Source organism: Anneissia japonica, unplaced genomic scaffold (assembly GCF_011630105.1).
Source record: "Anneissia japonica isolate Jap-2015-1 unplaced genomic scaffold, ASM1163010v1 scaffold288189_len579620_cov203, whole genome shotgun sequence".
In the NCBI taxonomy this organism is placed as follows: domain Eukaryota; kingdom Metazoa; phylum Echinodermata; class Crinoidea; order Comatulida; family Comatulidae; genus Anneissia; species Anneissia japonica.
In genome coordinates, this window is record NW_022730403.1 from 274,701 (window position 1) to 288,585 (window position 13,885).

Below are 13,885 nucleotides of genomic sequence, written 5' to 3' on the forward strand. Positions count from 1 at the left end.
GTTCTTATTTGAAAGTGCCTTTTTGGTTTAAAGGGGTTTTTTTTCATTTGAAGTTGTATGGATCCTTTTTAATTTAACTTCAATTGTCATTAATATTATTTTCCTTTATGGCGATTAAATCAACTCAATCGAAACGTCGAGACTCACTCAACAAAACAGAAGTTCATTTCAAAACTCTTGATGTGCTCTATTGCAAGCATTTAATATTATTGTTAATTCACCATGCCAAACCTTCAAATAATATCATCATCATGTCAATATCATACTCCACTTATCTTTTAAATTCGCATCACGTGTAAAGATTGCAGCAAAACACTGTAACAATTTCATGAAAACTGTGCTTAAAGAAATCCTTTTAAAGATTTAAAATAACGACGCTATGTATGGAGGTAGGCCTGACACATAATAACCATTACCTTAACCCCAGTTTCAGTGCAGGCTAAAAATATGGCTTAATACAAAACGCCGAACATCTAAAGTATTGTTTATCTTAAATAACATTTCCATTTCTGTTTTGAGTACATTTGTAATAATTCCGTAAGTTATACACATTTTTTAAATGATCCATCCTTTACATCAATAGAATACCGTTACGACACATGTTGTGCCACCAATGTTATGCATTATTCATACCAACACAAATAACACTTTAACAAGTGGTTTTAAGTACATTGCCGCTGAAAACATACCATAGTCCTAGTATACTTCTGTGAAACAATCAATCGTATTGTTGTTCGTAGAGTATGTTGATATACTTTTTTCGAAAGCTCATTCTAACCGAACTTTCATATCTACTATATTTGACAGTTTTATCCAAGAAGAATAAAACTGGGTTTCGTCAGTACATCCATAATCACAATGAACAACACGCATGGGAAACTGTAATTAAGAAATTGTAAATGAAGATAAACATGCGCTAACACTGTTACCATGTACCCCAATTGTCATATCCACGATAATTCTGACGATAGACATTTACTATTCGGGTACCTCTTCATTGATCACCGGTTAGAATTAATTATTTCATTTCATTATATTTACTTGTTTAATTAAAAATCATTAAAAAATACAAATATAAGAAAAGCAAAATGAGACTTGGAAAAAAGAGATTCAAGATCTCTGTCGAGTGGGTCGCCAATCAGTTACAAACTAAATTAAAATTAGCAATAGAATAAATATAAACATTAAAATTTCATACCATATAAATATACTACACAGTAAGTATTGCAATAATATTAGGTCTATTACCATCATCATAGTCATTGTCATTATCATCATCATCATTGGAATACAATATGACTTATAACATTAAAATTATTAATTATACTATAATTCTACTGGTTTATGTATATAATAAAAAAATAATAATGATAATAATAATAATAATTTATAATAATAATAGTTTATTCTTATATACTGCATATAAGCATATATGTATGTGGAATCAAAATGTACCCTTCATTGTGCCAAGAATCTCGATTTAAACCACTACAGGAAAAGACAATGAACAAATACTTTGTTATTCAATTTGACCAATCAACTATACTTATAGATTATATAAATCACTGAATGCTTTATTTTTTAAAGAGTGAGGAACAGCTAACATGCTATATCTTGAACACCTACAAATCTACACTTCTTAACCAGTTTAGAACTGTAGTGATGTATATGTATCGATAAATGTTTAATTCGAGTGGAGCTGAATAGCTTGGTGGTTAAGATGCTTGCCTTCTAATCCCAGGGTTCTGGGTTCAATTCCTGTCTCAGCAGCAGGATTTTCTCACCACCAAAAAGAACTGTACTCCCTAGGCCTCATAAAGAGACTATTTATAAAGCATCATTCCAAACTTAAGTGGCGAGTGTACTTGCTGTTGTATGTGAAGGAAATTTAAAAAAAAATTATCTTGAAGAATGAAGAAAGTAGCATGCTATACCCTTTGGCACACACACACAATCAAAATACTCCTGAAAAATTCTATTAACAAAACGTGTACCTATATTTCTCAATAAAAGTTTAGAAAGCCCTCAATAATGCAGGAAATAAAACTATAGGCCAACTAATATGAATTAAATTTATTACTAAAGCCTGTCGCCACACACTGGGCCTACGCTCGTCGGCTAATGCGATTCTGTAGGAAAATTTAACGCGACGTGGTGCGCGAAGCTTTGTTTTGACAATCCACTCCACTGCCACCCTCGACAATCGGCAGCCGTCGTAAAGCGCTCACTGAGATCAGATAACATTCGTCAGCCGACAGTCTTTCGACCATCTTACGACGCAGTGTGTGCCCGACTATTAAACATAACAATCAACAGAAATAAAATATTATACACGTTTTAAGCTTATCTTATTATGATGAGAATAGTAAATGGCTAATTCAATGATATTCAAATATTCTGTCATACCAGATTTTAATGACAGCTGTATTTATTTTCAAATATTATGATGTTGATCTAATAAAGATTGAAACATCAAAAATCGGTTGAATTAATTGAAGTCTTAAGTACTTTATTTTCAATAAGTTCATTGATACAAAATGTGTTGAATTTACGGTCACCTGATGAAATTTTATATCTAGTTGTTTGATTAACTTTTAACATTTGATTGATCTAAACTTAGAATTAAAAAAAGACATTGGGAAAAAGTAAATTAAAAAAATGTGCAAACTGAAGATTTTAAATGTTACCATTTAACATTCGTTTTGTTGCACAACTAACCTAACCATATAATCAACCTCGACTATATTCTAGCAAGTTTCATATAATTAAAACCTGAATATTTGGATTATAAAAATAGAAATGTACAGTAATATTCGTGCTATAGCCTGGTGTCCTTAGGAGCTTACAAACTGTAATAAATTACAAGCAAGAATCTACTAACTAGAGTAAATCGTTCCAAATAATATAATATTTAATTTTAAAAAAAAATCTTGTTCATATAAAATTAAAATTAGAATAATTCCGATGATAATTGTGACACCTTTTATTAGAGGCCCTTGAAGGACGCTACGGATATACATTTTCGCAATATGCTAATTTCTTGTCAGCCTAAATTTTCATTTTTATATCTTAATTTTTAAATGATGAGCCTCTACCTCTACCTCTGCCTCTGCTTCTATTTCTTCGTCTTGGGTTTGCTGGTTTACTTGTCTGGTTAGTCGATTTGCTCCCTTGGGTAGTGCTGGATACAGCTTTGTTGTTCTCTTTTGTCCGTTCATCTCGGAAATGCTCAGGTTGGTTGTCGACATTTTTGTTACTGGCTTTGGTACCTGTGTGTGCACTACTGCTCTGCTGTCGCTGTTTCGTTCGAGTACTTTCACCCTCCGCTGGTGGTTTACGAGTCTGGTTAGTCGAGTTTCTCCCTTGACTAGTGCTATATACAGATTTGTTGCTTTCTTTTTTCCGTTCATCTTGCAATTTCTCAGTTTTTTTACTGACATTTTTGTTGATGGCTTTGCTACCTGACTGTGCACTACTACTCTGCTGTTGGTGACTTCTTCGAGTTCTCTCAACATTCATATTATTAAAAGGCGAATCTTTTCCTTGTCGTTGAGGATGAGAGGAAGTACGAGTGTCTGTCGAAACCTTTAAACCTTTGTTTACGTTTTCATTTTTAGGTTCCTGTTGGATTTGTCTCTGCTGTCGCCGACGTTGATTCTTCGACAATATCTTTTGATTTTGATTATTGTCGACTTTCAAATCACGATTGTCTACTTGATTCAAATTTCTAACGCCTTTTTCATGAACATTTTGATTCACTACCTTCGTATTTTCTGAAAACCCTCTCGATTGATTAAACTGTTGAGTGGTTTCAAAAATCTTGGAAGTATTGCATTCTGGACAGTTCTGCACGTTTCCTTCATTTCCATTCCTAGCCAGTATATGGCCCATCGCACATGTTTTCCAAGTGTCCTGACAAAAACTTGAACCTGTATTAACGATTTTCTCAACCACATCTAATGTTTCTTTTGATAATTCTTCTACGCTTTCTGGTCCAATCAGACTAAAAGCATCGAGGCTAGTTTCAAGAGTTACCGGTATCTTCGTATAAAGCATAATCGATAACATGTTGTTGATCTTTGTGGAATCTTCAGAAGTAGTGTTACCCTGATATTCCCGATTTCTTAACTGGGTGCAAGTATTCAAGCGTTGCAAGTCTGAATACAAATCAACCAACACCTGTCTAGAAACACTATTAGTGAAATTCAAAACTATTTTTTCAACTTTATCTAATTGTTGAGATATATGGCGATTGCTCAGTTGACTACCAATATTATCATTTTGTTGATTTAAGTCGATACGAATAAATTCTATTTTTTCGAGTATTGTGATCACGATGTTAATTACAAGCATTCTATCATATGATACTCCATAGCGTGAGTTTACTTCATCTAATAGTTTTCTCGGATCAATTGTTTTTAGGACTGACAATTTGTCAATAATCTGTTTTCGTCTTTCTTGCACTTGTTGCATTGATCGCTCAGCAAACATCATGCGCTTCATCGATGCAATTTTTACATCAATATTTTTTAGCACATTACCATATCTTGTACTATATCTGATGATTGTGTCACATATGGGGCATTCTTTTCGTTGCAAACCTTCAACTGTATCCATGTATGCATCCATTTTTAAAACTTCAACTGCGTGGGAACAATCATACAAGTAGACATATTTTGGTCTATTTCCCTTTGCTGTAGCTGGATCATATCTAGCCGGATCACATTTTAAACAACTACGGAGACAAGGTTCACCACAAAGACCTAAACATTTATGTTTGCATCTGAGAGTCTTGTGACACGGTTCATTGCATCTCTCACGATTACACATCTCATCACATGCGTTTGTACATTTTAAATGGGGGCATTTCCACTCACATGGGGATTTACATGGTTCACACATTTCAGCACAGGCTCTACGACATTTTCTGTGTGGACAAGTAGAATTGCACTGTTTTTTACATGGTGAACATGGAGTAATAGAGCATGTCTGTTGGCAAACGTGACCGCAGATAAGCGTCTTTCTGCAAATTTGGAGGCATGTACTATGTGCCCGTCCGTGTGAGCACTCTGTACAGTTTCCTTTACATTTATGTCCGCAGGCTAATATGGCAGTACATGCCTGTTTACAACTATCGATTGAACATTCTTTTGAGCATTTCTTCGTACAAAAATGACCACACGACAGCTTTTTGGAACATCGGTTACTGCATATAATAGGTAGATGACTCCTGCAACAAAGTTGTGTTTCTTCATGTCCACAAGGTAGTTGGACCTTTATCTTAAAATTACAAGCTGCCTCACCCTCAGTGACATTCTCTGTGACATCTACATAACATTTCACAGTTTTATTATGCCCGCACTTTAGTTTCTTCTTCACAATCTCAGTACATTGACTTGTACACGGATTAGCGCAAGCCTCTTTACACTTATGTCCACATGATAACAGCCTTGAACACATTTCAAAACATACACCGATTTTTGAACACTCACGAGTGACGTCGTGTCCGCAATCTAGTGTTTCAATAACCTTTATCTTGCATTTAATTTTATCGATATTTGATGATTCATAACACTCGATTGTGATTTCATGTCCACATCCCAAAGTTAAAATAACTTCCACGTTACAGTTTAATAATTCCATTTGCTTTGGTAGTCTTGAAAACTTGCTACGGAGAAATGTGGCACGGGTTACCAAACTCTCATAACGCGAGTGTCTATCTTTTTCTTTGTATAATGTTTCAAGATTTACATTACAAGGTACCTCTTTCTCATGCTCACATTTCAGCTTTTTTTTAACCAGTTTAGTACATAAAGTAGCATCGCACATTTCATAACACTTTAACTTACATGGGTGTTCACATGGTAATGTCTTAGTGCACATTTTTTTACAAGTAACACTTTCAACATTTTCATAGCAAAACAACATCTTCAAATGTCTACATGGAAGTTCTTTTCTGACTTCAACCAAACAGTCGCCACACGGCTCACCACATAGTCCAGGACATGGGTGACCACACAGTCTTTCACGTGGGCATGGCAAAATACAGGAAGGTGTAAAGCAAGGGACATTTACAGTGTGTCCACACTGAAATGTCTTATCTGTAAGTTTTTTACATTTGGTTGTGCACATATATCCGCATTTTTCTTGACAGACATGACCACAAGTTAACAATTTTTCACAGGGTAGTTGACATGAGTTTATGTAGCATTCTACTTGAATGTCGTGGCCACAAGGATCAAATGATTTATTAACAATTTCTAAGCATCTCCGCGAGGTGCAACTCTCAAAACATTTAAGTCTGCATATGTGGCCACACTTTAATGTCCTTTCACATGGCTCCATGCAATCAATTGGCTGGTTATATTTGGCACACTGTATATTAGCTTCATGGGAACAATCAAGCAGAGCTTTACTGACAATGACTGTACACGGAGGGCACTTTATAAAGCACAAATAATTGCATGGATGACTGCGATCACAGGTTCTGACACATGGTTCTCTACATTCGTATTTTTCATGATGTGGATCTTTAGGGTGGCAATACTTAGGGCATACATGACCACACTCGAGGCGAGTTTCGCACATACGGTTACATCCTCCTAATGGACATTTTTCGAAGTCTTTTGCAATAAACGCTTTAACCTTCGTCGCTGGATGGTTGTGACAGTGCAACAAAAGATGATTTTCGATACGACCTGAAGATCGCATATCGTTCACTATCTTCATCCAGAGGTCATTCTTTTCCGCTAAAAGTGTGAAGTTACCAATACAGAATAAACCCTTTCTGGCTCTCGACAATGCTACGCACATTCTATTTGAGACCTTTAAAAAACCGATGTTCCCAGCTTCGTTACTCCTTACTAAAGACAATAGTATGATATCATTTTCTTCCCCCTGGTAATTATCGACTGCAGTAACATAAATACCACCAAGACAGGCATACCTCTTATCTCTGAGTTTTCCTTTCAAGTTTAACACCTGTCCCGTATAGGTAGTCAGGATGGTGATACATGATGCCTCGTAACCCTGTTGGAAGAAGTAATTTGCAAGAGCTAAACAATATTCAGCTTCGTGAACGTTTGACTTACTCAAAATATCCTCCACAGACTCTTCCTTGATGTCGTGATTTATAAAGAACAAGTTATGGCTCACTCCCATAACATTATCAAAGTGATTTACCGAATCGTCATCAAGGAGATGACTGTAAAAGTGTTTCCTCATGATGTTCGATATCTCTGGTCGCATGCGGTGTTGAGATGACAGTCTCTGACAGGGGACATCGTTTGTAAGCATTCTTTCAAAGAGTGAAGTATCCAGATGAAATTTGGTAGCAAGTTTGTATACTGTAGGATTAGGCTTTAATTGTTGATGGTCTCCAATAAGAATAAGGTGTTCGCATTGATTTGTCAGGCTTGTTACTATATGTGCTTCTAGTATTTCTGCAGCTTCTTCAACAATGACAATTTTCGGTCGAATGGCATTCAGGAGCTCTTTATTCATAGCAGCACCGGTCGTTGTCATACCGACTACATCTGCATCCCTTATAACTTCACATTTAGCTTCGTGGTCCTGCTCATGAATTCTCCTGCCTACTAATTGGTCATAACTGTGCTGCTGATTGAATAAAATTTTACGCAATGTACCTTTGTACTGGGTTAGCCAATATCGGTAGAGACGCCATCGATTATTCAGAGATAACTTGCGAATATTGACAAGTCTGTTGGCCTCCTGTTCATCCATTTCATCATCAGTGATGGATAGTTGTTTTATCAATGTCGCATAATGCTCTTTCAATGGTGAATCTCTGCATTTCATTTCCTGATTATAAGCGAGTTTAGTGTATAGGGTGCGCAAAACCGATTTCTTTCTTGTTTCATAATCTTTTCTATCACTTGTATCATCATACTCCCTTTGATACATTAGCATGTCGAATTCAGTCGTAATGTTCTTTGTGTTAGAAACATCACCCTGTTCTTCTTTAATCTCGTCGTCAGCATCTGCAACGTCTTCTGTCTTTTCAAATTCATCTGAAGTGGAAAGAAGACCAAGCCATGTAGGTAAAGTTGAACGATTTCCGTCCACCAAATATTCTTCTCTTGAGTCCTGTAGACATCTGAAATGATTTTCATTTATAACAGCTTCAAGGGTATATTCACTTAATATGTATTTGTTGCACAATTTTATCATCTCCTCAGCCTGTATCATTTGGTCACTTATGGCATCTATAATCTTTTTGAAATTATCTGATCTACGTCTGCACTTTTTTGATAAAACTCTCAGGTTGAAACGTGCAAGTTCTTCGCTTTTAGATCGTCCACCGATTCTGACTAACTTCTTTGGAGAAAATTCAAGAATACCTTCAAGAAATTGATCTAGCGCATGGTTTGTATAACATATCACCATTATAGGACTTTTATGTTCAACATATTCTGCATACTCATCATTATTTGGCGACCAATGTGATTTGTTACGTAGAAGAGTCTCAACAATTTTCAATCCAATGTATGTTTTTCCAGTTCCTGGTGGCCCTTGAATAACCGCAAGCTCTTTTGTCAATGCTGCCTTTACAGCACTTAACTGTGATTCATCAAGTGTTAGTTTGTTAAATTCGGGCCATGCATTGTCGTCTAGTATGTTAATTCTATTTTCGTGACGAAGGCCCATGGGTCGTCGTCTATCCCTATTGTAAGTTCTTATTTCTTGTTTCATCAAAGAACTAATATCGTACATTAGGCCGCTCTTATTACGCAGATATTTTGGTTGTTCTATGTTGTGTGAAGCCCGAATAATGTAGTTTTCCATCGGTATAGATTCTTCATTGAACTGTTGAAGTACCTGCAGGACAGGCCTGTAGCTCTCAAAAAATGCTGTTGATTCGACCATAGTGTATACACGTGTATTTTCTACGTTTTCAATATTATGGATCTTAAGATCAACTCGGCCATGGCGTAGTAATTCTTCTTCTCTATTGCCAACCGTTCCAAAAACAAGAGTTTGAAAATTGTCATGTGATAAACAGACAAGTGAGCCAAAAATTAATCGTTTTGTATTCTGCCACTTTACACGCGTTAAGTTACCGAGACTGAATTTAACGCGATAATGTACCCCGTTTTCAGAAATTACAGGATGGTCAATTTGAACGTCATAGTACAGACGAACATCTGTATTCCTTTTTCTCTGGTTACGTGGAAGAGGATTTGCTACATTAGCCAAGTGTGTTTGAATTCCATCACGTAAAGGGCCAATGAAGTCCTCTCGCAGCAATCGGAATTGAACATCGAGATAATGAATATGATTTGAGTAACTTCCTTTAGTTTTATTAGGCCGAAGGAACGGTGGTTCCATTGACTGGAGGTCATCTTTGGTTGGTAATATCGGAATATCCCGATAGTCATCAGGCGGTGGGCCATCAAAAATACCTTCTCGGATGGCAGAGGCATGTTGTCGTCTCTTCTTGTCTTCTTCCTTTGCTTCAGTAATGCATTTGTCCACTTCTTTTTTTAAACGTGCTACCTCAATAACAGCTTCTTGTGACAAATTTCGTTGTACAAACAAGGCTTTACTAGAGGCGTCAAGGAGTGTTATATGCATTTCGAGATCTTTCACTTCGCATTCAGGTCCAGGAATGAACCCTCGTAGAAATATCGAAAGGAGAGCTATCTTTTTTTCAATTTGACTTGGGTTTTTTGTGTTTGATTTATCTCCTAAATTTGCTGTATATAACTGAAGTACACTCTTAAAAAATGTACTGTCTTTTAACATATCTATTACTGCTTTTATTTTTTCTGAAACTTTTTTAGATGTTTTGTACTCAAATACCCTTACAAAAATCCTGAGTAGAATTTCAGTGACGTCATTGTTAATTTTTTTTTCATTTAAGAGTGCTTTGAGCATGTCGGCCCGGTTGGATAACATATGCACCACGTCATTAGGCGACTGCGTCTGATGTATTTTCTTGAGATCATTCATATTTACTGCAAAGAATGAAAACATTTTGTATTGCAGACATATTGAATTTAAGTTTTTATTTTACGTAAGTAACCCACCTCAGCCCGACAATGGTGGAGACTGAGGTAAGAAAAATTATGATTATGGCACCGCTAGGTGGCAGTAAATGGCAATCTCAGACTGAAATTTGAATATAATCACTTTCTCCATTAATTTTAAATTTATTTTTGTTAAATGGTGGTGGGGGGGGGGGGTGAGCAACATGTCCCCCTTGAGTCCGCCACTGGTATTACAGTATAATGTAAAAGCGTCAAATAAATACCTTTTTTATTTAAGGTCAAATCTACTGAATATTGAAAAGGTTTGTTTTTTATAGTTGTGTCGACTACCTTCGTACTTACATGGTTTTACAATGGGTTTCGTTTCAGCGTAATGGCATCTTCCTCCATCTAATTGATAATTAGGAGGCCTATTTGGGGTCGGTGCAAAATCTCTGTAAAAAGGAATATAATTTCAAATTACGTCGTATCTACACACCAGCCTCGCACACCCAAACAAACCCTCCACACATACTACCACACAGATAAGATAAGACAGAATAATGTGTGATGACCTTGTTAACTATATTTTTTTCAAATTTCAAATTATATTTTCAGATGAACAAAAATAAAAGTAATCTACATTGCACACACTGTGTTCCGGCGCACACTGTGTCGTACATTTGTTGGCCAATGATTCATCTCTACCGTATGTGAGCGCTTGGCAACACGACCGTCTGCTGATTGTCGATGTGTTAGATTGAGCGGATCTTCATTGAAAAATCCGCTGCGCGTGTTCCATGGTGTGTTGGCCGACGACCGTCGGGGCAGTACTGTGTACCAGCATAATAGTTTTTACATGCCACTGTTGCAATATTGTGTACCGTAAATATTTGAATAAACCCTTTATTATTGAGAAGGGTTTTTGAGAAGGCGTTTATTCGAGGGCGCTTTCGAATAAATTCCGTATACTACTAAACAGTGTTATGCCTATGTTTGCATGTCCTGTAGTTTGCGCTAAAAACTATAGGAGATAAAAGTCATGTTATGAATTGTTAAAAATAAAGTTAAAACATGAGACTTATCCTTTAATATTTCTGTTTAGAATCGATAACACTATGTGCCTACATATTCCTATAACATACCCAACTCTTCCTTTTCCCTTTGTACGGCTTTCTCTCCTAAAGTCTCCATAGGTCGTTGTGGAGGTTGAATAGTGATTTCCATGGTGATGAGTCATAGCATTCGCCCTATTTTAATGCGAAACATATATTAATATTAGTAAATATATAATATATTGTCTACATTTAACACATTGTCTAACTCCAAAGAATTATAAGTTCCTTTTATAGTATATAATAATTGTTAAAATTGAGAATTTACTTAGTTTGCCTTAATTTTAAACTTGAAGGTCATTGTTTGTTGATGTTTCTGGTATCATCATCACAGTGGATGATCTGCAAAGGACCTAATGGTCCATTGCCGCAGGGTAACAGAGGTTGTTTGGACCAGTACACCGGGGTAGTCCTGATTCGTCACAAAAGATTTACTGGGTTGTTTATAGTGCATATGAGCCAATTGTGTACAGTGGGGCTATGTCATTATCAGAGAAAACATATTTTACTACCAACAATAGGTGAGCATTGGTATTTTGGATTAACTGACCAAATTGCTATATATATTATCTTTGTTTGAATTTGTTTTATTTTTTAGCTTAAATTCCATTTTTCAATTTGGTAATATTGTGTTTATTTTTTATTTAAGTAGGCCTACCAAAAACCTCCATATTCTACACAATGTCATAGAGGGATTTCAACATCCCAATGTACTTAACATTGTAAGAAACCTTTAATGTAATCTTCGATTGTGTTTCTTAACATATCGTGTACTACTAATTGAATTACATACCTATAAGGTCTACCTCTATTAGCCTCGCCACGATTGCGATTTCTAAATCCTCCAGCAACTGTCCAGTTTTCGTCATCTTGTGTTAATGGATGATGGTTCCCCCTGTAATCCAAGTATGACTGAGCGTGTAAATGTTTAACGCTAGACGACTGTTGGTGACGTTTTCTGGTGTCTTCGGTCGGAAGACCAACTCGACGTCCAGGGTCTTTAGGTCTTGCGCCTCTCATTTTAGCCTAATCTATTGACAATATCAAAATAAAATCACTCTATATAGTGACTCTATAGAGTAATAATAACAATACTAATAACAAGAGGACTCAGTAGATAACATATCTCCGCCCCCTGCAAATCCCTTTCTATAAAGTAAATCTCTCAAAATATGTTCCTAATTTACTTCAACCACCACCACTACCACCCCACCACACTTCACTCCTCTTCAAATACGCACAGTAACTCACCCAAACACTTTTTATTTCAAAGAGGGACACTATTTCCACTCTTAGTATGTTTTTGGGGACTCTTTTTAAGAGTGGCCATTTTCAGATTTTGTAATCCGAATTTCACCAAAATTCAATGTCGGCCTAATTTTCACTACACATGTTCTGAACACAAAATTCAAGCAACATTATAATATTGAAACATTTTATTTTCAACTACTGATTGTAAAAAAGCAATAGTGACAACCCACTTACTTGACCAATTCCTTACTTCTGCTGGTTAAACATACGGGAACATTTTACTTTTATAATTGACAAAAAAATACATGCCAAGTATTGGTGTTGAAATAGAAATGTTATGCAAATAGTCAATGGTTCCTATCGTCACATGTTTTAATATAAAAATGCATTCAAAATATTCACATTCAGCTCCAAAAAACAGAAGTTAGTACATATAAAACGCTGTATACATTTACTGTAATTGCACTAATTTGAATATTCATCATACAGCTATTGTTATTTGCCTAGGGTATACGGTAAACCATAACAACTCCATAACTTAACTTCCTTTAAATGGTCCTCATATTCACACCCTAATTCGGATCGTGACCAAAATTTAAACACTTCTTATCATTAAAACAAGACAAACTATTCTGGAAAGCGTTATTTTTTATTTTGGAAAGCATTATTTTGATCCATTGATTAATTTTCGAGATATTTAGGTCTGGGACCTAATGGCCTTCCAATGCACACCTGAATAGTGGCTCTAAATGTGTGTGAAGGGGATTCCTGTCGGTGAATCTCATTTTACCTACACCTACCCCGTTGGGCAAATCGTGGCGCCACCAACAACAGCCAGTCAACAACGCATAATGTTGTCAACCGTGTAATACTGAATATGAACTGGTGTATGTTTACCGTATCATCCAACACAGTTTCGTTTACAATGGTGCGTGGTACTCAGTGGCGGTGGTGGGGGAAGCAGGGGCTTAAGCCCCCATCACCGGACAGGTCAAGCCCCCCCCCCCCTTCGGACAGAGCTCGGACAGAGCTCAGCGATGGCGCCAGGACCTGCCCTACGGAGGAACTAAAGGCCCCGACGGGGGGGGGGGCTAGTGGAGCGATATTTCATGAATTATGGCGAATTTTTATTACTTTTTGATAGACATCGAGGTACTATAATATGACTTCATGTAGGCATGCTTTCTAATGTTGAAATCAGCTTCCAAAACCAAAACATTTAGAATGAAACAAGAAAGAGTAGGGCCTATGCAATGTAACCATCTAATTTATTTTCAAATCCTCATTCTTGAAAGTGAAATTCTATATTTTGGAAATTTTGCATTAGATCTGTCAACCACGCTTCCATGGTCGAGGTTGCTTCACCTATCACCATGTATTCCAACCATCATGAGGCTATCTAAATGAGCATTTGTCATAACATAATTATTTTTAATTAGTCTCATTGAATTATTATTATTATTATTATTATTATTATTATTATTATTATTATTATTATTATTATTATTATTATTATTATTGTTGTTGGTT

General features: G+C 36.1%; 1 protein-coding gene across 2 annotated transcripts in view; it reads right to left on the minus strand.

Annotated features, from left to right (window-relative positions):
* Positions 1–175: 175 nt before the first annotated feature.
* Positions 176–13,885, minus strand: part of LOC117114926 (NFX1-type zinc finger-containing protein 1-like) — a 15,635-nt gene continuing 1,925 nt past the window's right edge. The window contains exons 2-6 of one of the 2 annotated variants that reach the window (XR_004446465.1): positions 11,898–12,135; positions 11,135–11,239; positions 10,353–10,444; positions 2,535–9,977; positions 176–2,499 (exon numbers count right to left, since the gene is read on the minus strand). Coding sequence is in view for 1 of the 2 variants with exons in the window: in XM_033258547.1 (XP_033114438.1) it covers positions 3,070–9,977; positions 10,353–10,444; positions 11,135–11,239; positions 11,898–12,124 (7,332 nt within the window). In the remaining variant the exon portion in view is untranslated. Of the gene's footprint in view, positions 9,978–10,352; positions 10,445–11,134; positions 11,240–11,897; positions 12,136–13,885 lie in introns of both variants that reach the window. The other variant, XM_033258547.1, reaches the window with a different exon arrangement.